Raw genomic sequence first — 6579 nt, forward strand, 5'->3', positions numbered from 1 at the left:
GCACAGCCAGAAGAGGACTGGCCACCCCTCATAGCCTGGTTCCTCTCTAGGTTTCTTCCTAGGTTTTGGCCTTTCTAGGGAGTTTTTCCCTAGCCACCGTGCTTCTACACCTGCATTGTTTGCTGTTTGGGGTTTTAGGCTGGGTTTCTGTACAGCACTTTGAGATATTAGCTGATGTACGAAGGGCTATATAAAATAAACTTAACTTTGATTTGAATATGACTTTACTGTAACATGTAGATGTGCCATTCTATAGGGCAATGTGTCTCAATATTAGTTTACTTTACTGTAACATGTAAATGTGCCATTCTATAGGGCAATGTGTCTCAATATTACTTTACTTTACTGTAACATGTAAATGTGCCATTCTATAGGGCAATGTGTCTCAATATTACTTTACTTTACTGTCGGCTTATTTGACAGGACATCAATGTTCCTTTCCGTAAATGTGCTAGATTTAGACACTACTTCCTGTTTTGTAGTCCGCGGTTCTGACTGAGCCCCGCGTCTCTCTCTTCCTGTCAGATGTCTGCGAGGCTACATGAACAGCAGTCTGTCCGTGTTCGACATGGGCGAGCGCTGGAACGGGAGCGAGGAGCGGAGTAGATACTGCAGGTACCGAGACTACAGAGCCTCTCCCTGGAGCCCGGTACCATACGACTTCACTCTGCAGTTCTGGCACGTCCTGGCTGCAAGACTAGCCTTCATCATCGTCTTCGAGGTACGACAGAAATCCCTTTCTCACTCTCTCCTATCGACACTGATTATACTTATCAAGGACCCTTCAAATGTGCAAACATCAAAGGGTTTAGAGGGCCAGCGTCTTCTCTTTGTCTGAGGATCCGTCTCTGTGGTAATTATCTCTGGTGTGTCCCCCTGCATGTCTGTCTGTCTGTCTGTCCCCCTGCATGTCTGTCTGTCTGTCTGTCCCCCTGCATGTCTGTCCCACTACATGTCTGTCCCCCTGCATGTCTGTCTCTGTGGTAATTATCTCTGGTGTGTCCCCCTGCATTTCTGTCTGTCTGTCTGTCCCCCTGCATGTCTGTCTGTCTGTCTGTCCCCCTGCATGTCTGTCCCAGTACATGTCTGTCCCCCTGCATGTCTGTCTCTGTGGTAATTATCTCTGGTGTCCCCCTGCATGTCTGTCTGTCTGTCTGTCCCCCTGCATGTCTGTCTGTCTGTCTGTCCCCCTGCATGTCTGTCCCACTACATGTCTGTCCCCCTGCATGTCTGTCTCTGTGGTAATTATCTCTGGTGTGTCCCTCTGCATGTCTGTCTGTCTGTCTGTCCCCCTGCATGTCTGTCTGTCTGTCCCCCTGCATGTCTGTCCCACTACATGTCTGTCCCCCTGCATGTCTGTCTCTGTGGTAATTATCTCTGGTCTGTCTGTCTGTCTGTCTGTCTGTCTGTCTGTCTGTCTGTCTGTCTGTCTGTCTGTCTGTCTGTCTGTCTGTCTGTCTGTCCGTCCGTCCGTCCGTCCGTCCGTCCGTCCGTGTCTGTCTGTCTCTCTGTCTCTCTGTCTCTCTGTCTCTCTGTGTCTGTCTCTGTATGTCTATCTATAGAGAGAGAGATATAGGTCTCTGTCTGTCCTATCCTCTCACCTCAACCTGTCTCAGACACCGATTAGGTGTGTCAGAGGTTAGGCAGCATGACGTAATGACCTGCGCAGTATTTCCCATACTGCCGAGATGTAGAGGTTCACCAGTCCTCTGGTCCTCCTAGATGCCATGTCACCTACCCTGTAAAACTCTTCAGGGAGTGTGTTGATTTTCTGTGATCTGAAAAATGTCAATGGACAAAGTAAAAAAAAATTCATCCTCCGTTTCTCTCCTCAGCACCTGGTGTTTGGCATCAAGTCGTTCATCGCGTACCTGATCCCAGACATGCCCAAGAGTCTGTGTGACCGCATGCGGAGGGAGAAGTACCTGATGCAGGAGATGATGTATGAAACAGAGCTGGAGCACCTGCAGAAGGAGAGGCAGAACGGCAGGAGATATCACAACGAGTGGCCTTAGCGTTAGTTAGGTTACGGTCTGTCTGTCTCTGTGGTAATTATCTCTGGCCTTAGCGTTAGTCATGTTACGGTCTGTCTGTCTCTGTGGTAATTATCTCTGGCCTTAGCGTTAGTCATGTTACGGTCTGTCTGTCTCTGTGGTAATTATCTCTGGCCTTAGCGTTAGTTATGTTACGTCCCCCTGTACTGCATACAGTACCTCGTCTGCATACCTACAGCACATACACTCATATATACAGTACACTGAATATACACACCAACACACACACACACACACACACACACACACATATACACACTAGCACACACCCACCAACAACACACACACACACACACACCAACACACACACACACACACCAACATACACACCCACCAACAACACACACACACACACACACACACAAACCTACACACCAACATACGCACACACACCAATACACACACCAACATACACACCCACCAACAACACACACACACACACACAAACCTACACACCAACATACGCACACACACCAATACACACACCAACACACACACACACCAACACACACCAACATAAGCACTCCCATTCTCCCTTCTGCACACCAAAGAAGCCCTCTTCGGTTACCAGAGGCCCTTCTACCATCCTTCTCTGTCCCCTATCCCATCCTCTGTCCCCGTTCTCTGTCCCCGTCCTCTGTCCCTGTCCCTATCCCATCCTCTGTCCCCGTTCTCTGTCCCCGTCCTCTGTCCCTGTCCCCTATCCCATCCTCTGTCCCCTATCCCATCCTCTGTCCCCTATCCCATCCTCTGTCCCCTATCCCATCCTCTGTCCCCTATCCCCATCCTCTGTCCCCTATCCCATCCTCTGTCCCCATCCTCCGTCCCCATCCTCTGTCCCCTATCCCATCCTCTGTCCCCTATCCCATCCTCTGTCCCCTATCCCATCCTCTGTCCCCTATCCCATCCTCTGTCCCCTATCCCATCCTCTGTCCCCTATCCCATCCTCTGTCCCCGTCCTCTGTCCCTGTCCCCATCCTCTGTCCCCGTCCTCTGTCCCCATCCTCCATCCCTGTCCCCATCCTCTATCCTCTGTCCCCATCCTCTGTCCCTGTCCTCTATCCCCGTCCTCTGTCCCCATCTGATATCCCTGTCCCCATCCTCCGTCCTCTGTCCCCGTCCCCTGTCCTCTGTCCCCGTCCTCTGTACCCATCCTCTATCCCTGTCCCCATCTTCTGTCCCCATCCTCTATCTCTCTCTGTCCCCATCCTTCTCTGTCCCTGTGTCCCTGTCCCCATACCTACCCGTGTAATGTATGCAGAACAAGGGCTGCAGATCAGTTCACTGGTCCAAGGTGGTTATGACTGGTAGCCGTATTGAGTGTACCAGTCAAAGTGCTGTGGTCTGAGGGGTATTGCTGTCTGTCCCTTTCTATGTCACTCTATTTCTATGTTGCAGCTAGACTAGCAGTCTGCTATGACCTACCACACTCCGGTCTGGTCCGGTCTGGTGCAGATCACAACATGGCTGTGTTTGTCTCCTTGTGGACTTGGATAGGCTAGTCACTGGCCCTGTTTGATAGGCTAGTCACTGGCTGTGTTGGATAGGCTAGTCACTGGCTGTGTTTGTCTCCTTGTGGACTTGGATAGGCTAGTCACTGGCCCTGTTTGATAGGCTAGTCACTGGCTGTGTTTGATAGGCTAGTCACTGGCTGTGTTGGATAGGCTAGTCACTGGCTGTGTTGGATAGGCTAGTCACTGGCGGTGTTGGATAGGCTAGTCACTGGCGGTGTTTGATAGGCTAGTCACTGGCGGTGTTTGATAGGCTAGTCACTGGCTGTGTGTCCTACTGCTCTATGACACTAATAGTCATTATTCTTGTTGCTAAAGTGATTCTGGTAACGTATGTGGCTATCAAAAGTAACAATGGACAATAATCGTGTTGTTTTTGCAAAATTACTGTAATTAATATTGCCCTTAAAGCATGGAGATTTGTTCAAGTATTTTTGTTTAATTTGTCAAACGAAAGCTGAAAAACATATCTGATAGAGGTTTAATTCTCTGTATTTAAATCATATAAAACGCACGGTTCATTTAGTTTGGTATTTCTGGATAGACAACATCCATGTCTTGCTTTACTGTACGTTTCTATTCTGTGTGAATGTTAGACATTATTATATAGACTGTTGAGTTTTTTTAACCAACCACACAATGTGTCACAGACATCACACGTGCCTGTTTGTGCTGCAAATGCTTTACTGTACGTGCAAGAAAATATATTCTGTCATTTTTCTCCATTGTGGCTTACAACAACAAACTGTGAAATGTCTGTCCCCCAAGGATTCTGTTTGGAGGAATGTGATATGAAGACAAACACAGTGTCAAACTCTGGTATTTATTCGCCTCTGATTATAGTGCTGCAAAGTAGAAAACTATAAAACCAACAGCAAATGTGAGTCCTGTAGTGAACTGTACTGTACATGATACCAACCACACGTACGGTCCTGAAGGCCCAGAGTCCAACCACACGTACGGTCCTGAAGGCCCGGAGACCAACCACACGTACGGTCCTGAAGGCCCGGAGACCAACCACACGTTACGGTCCTGAAGGCCCGGAGACCAACCACACGTACGGTCCTGAAGGCCCAGAGTCCAACCACACGTACGGTCCTGAAGGCCCGGAGACCAACCACACGTACGGTCCTGAAGGCCCGGAGACCAACCACACGTACGGTCCTGAAGGCCCTGAGACCAACCACACGTACGGTCCTGAAGGCCCTGAGACCAACCACACGTACGGTCCTGAAGGCCCGGAGACCAACCACACGTACGGTCCTGAAGGCCCGGAGACCAACCACACGTACGGTCCTGAAGGCCCGGAGACCAACCGCACGTACGGTCCTGAAGGCCCGGAGACCAACCGCACGTACGGTCCTGAAGGCCCTGAGACCAACCGCACGTACGGTCCTGAAGGCCCGGAGACCAACCGCACGTACGGTCCTGAAGGCCCGGAGACCAACCGCACGTTACGGTCCTGAAGGCCCAGAGACCAACCACACGTTACGGTCCTGAAGGCCCGGAGGCCAACCACATCCCGGCGTTATGATTTATAGCATTTGTCCTGTGCTTTAGAAGCTTTAGTGGAGTGGAGCGCTGGAACGCCTTTATTTGTGCATACTTTTAAACAGACAATTACAGACTGTCTTTAAGGGGATTACAGACTGTGGCTTTAAGGGGATTACAGACTGTGGCTTTAAGGGGATTACAGACTGGCTTCAAGGGGATTACAGACTGTGTCTTTAAGGGGATTACAGACTGTGGCTTTAAGGGAATTACAGACTGGCTTTAAGGGAATTACAGACTGTGGCTTTAAGGGGATTACAGACTGTCTTTAAGGGGAATTACAGACTGTGGCTTTAAGGGGAATTACAGACTGTGGCTTTAAGGGGAATTACAGCCTGTGGCTTTAAGGGGATTACAGAATGTGGCTTTAAGGGGAATTACAGAATGTGGCTTTAAGGGAATTACAGACTGTGGCTTTAAGGGGAATTACAGACTGTGTCTTTAAGGGGATTACAGACTGTGGCTTTAAGGGGAATTACAGACTGTGTCTTTAAGGGGAATTACAGACTGTGTCTTTAAGGGGATTACAGACTGTGGCTTTAAGGGGAATTACAGACTGTGTCTTTAAGGGGAATTACAGACTGTGTCTTTAAGGGGATTACAGACTGTGTCTTTAAGGGGATTACAGACTGTGTCTTTAAGGGGATTACAGACTGTGTCTTTAAGGGGATTACAGACTGTGTCTTTAAGGGGATTACAGACTGGCTTTACGGGGAATTACAGACTGTGGCTTTAAGGGGATTACAAACTGTGTCTTTAAGGGGATTACAGACTGGCTTTAAGGGGAATTACAGACTGTGTCTTTAAGGGGAATTACAGACTGTGTCTTTAAGGGGATTACAGACTGTGTCTTTAAGGGGATTACAGACTGGCTTTAAAGGGATTACAGACTGTGTCTTTAAGGGGATTACAGACTGTCTTTAAGGGGATTACAGACTGTGGCTTTAAGGGGATTACAGACTGTGGCTTTAAGGGGATTACAGACTGGCTTCAAGGGGATTACAGACTGTGTCTTTAAGGGGATTACAGACTGTGGCTTTAAGGGAATTACAGACTGGCTTTAAGGGAATTACAGACTGTGGCTTTAAGGGGATTACAGACTGTCTTTAAGGGGAATTACAGACTGTGGCTTTAAGGGGAATTACAGACTGTGGCTTTAAGGGGAATTACAGCCTGTGGCTTTAAGGGGATTACAGAATGTGGCTTTAAGGGGAATTACAGAATGTGGCTTTAAGGGAATTACAGACTGTGGCTTTAAGGGGAATTACAGACTGTGTCTTTAAGGGGATTACAGACTGTGGCTTTAAGGGGAATTACAGACTGTGTCTTTAAGGGGAATTACAGACTGTGTCTTTAAGGGGATTACAGACTGTGGCTTTAAGGGGAATTACAGACTGTGTCTTTAAGGGGAATTACAGACTGTGTCTTTAAGGGGATTACAGACTGTGTCTTTAAGGGGATTA

The 6579-nt window shown here is 48.5% G+C and overlaps 1 protein-coding gene across 4 annotated transcripts in view; it reads left to right on the plus strand.

Moving 5' to 3' along the window:
* Nucleotides 1-3980, plus strand: part of LOC139584175 (anoctamin-3-like) — an 83277-nt gene extending 79297 nt beyond the window's left edge. For all 4 annotated transcript variants that reach the window (XM_071415721.1, XM_071415722.1, XM_071415724.1 and 1 more), the window contains exons 25-26: nt 526-721; nt 1836-3980. In XM_071415721.1, the coding sequence (XP_071271822.1) occupies nt 526-721; nt 1836-2015 (376 nt within the window). In that variant the 3' untranslated portion in view covers nt 2016-3980. The remainder of the gene's footprint in view (nt 1-525; nt 722-1835) is intronic.
* The last annotated feature ends 2599 nt before the right edge of the window (nt 3981-6579 follow it).

Source organism: Salvelinus alpinus, chromosome 9 (genome assembly GCF_045679555.1).
Source record: "Salvelinus alpinus chromosome 9, SLU_Salpinus.1, whole genome shotgun sequence".
Classification (NCBI taxonomy): domain Eukaryota; kingdom Metazoa; phylum Chordata; class Actinopteri; order Salmoniformes; family Salmonidae; genus Salvelinus; species Salvelinus alpinus.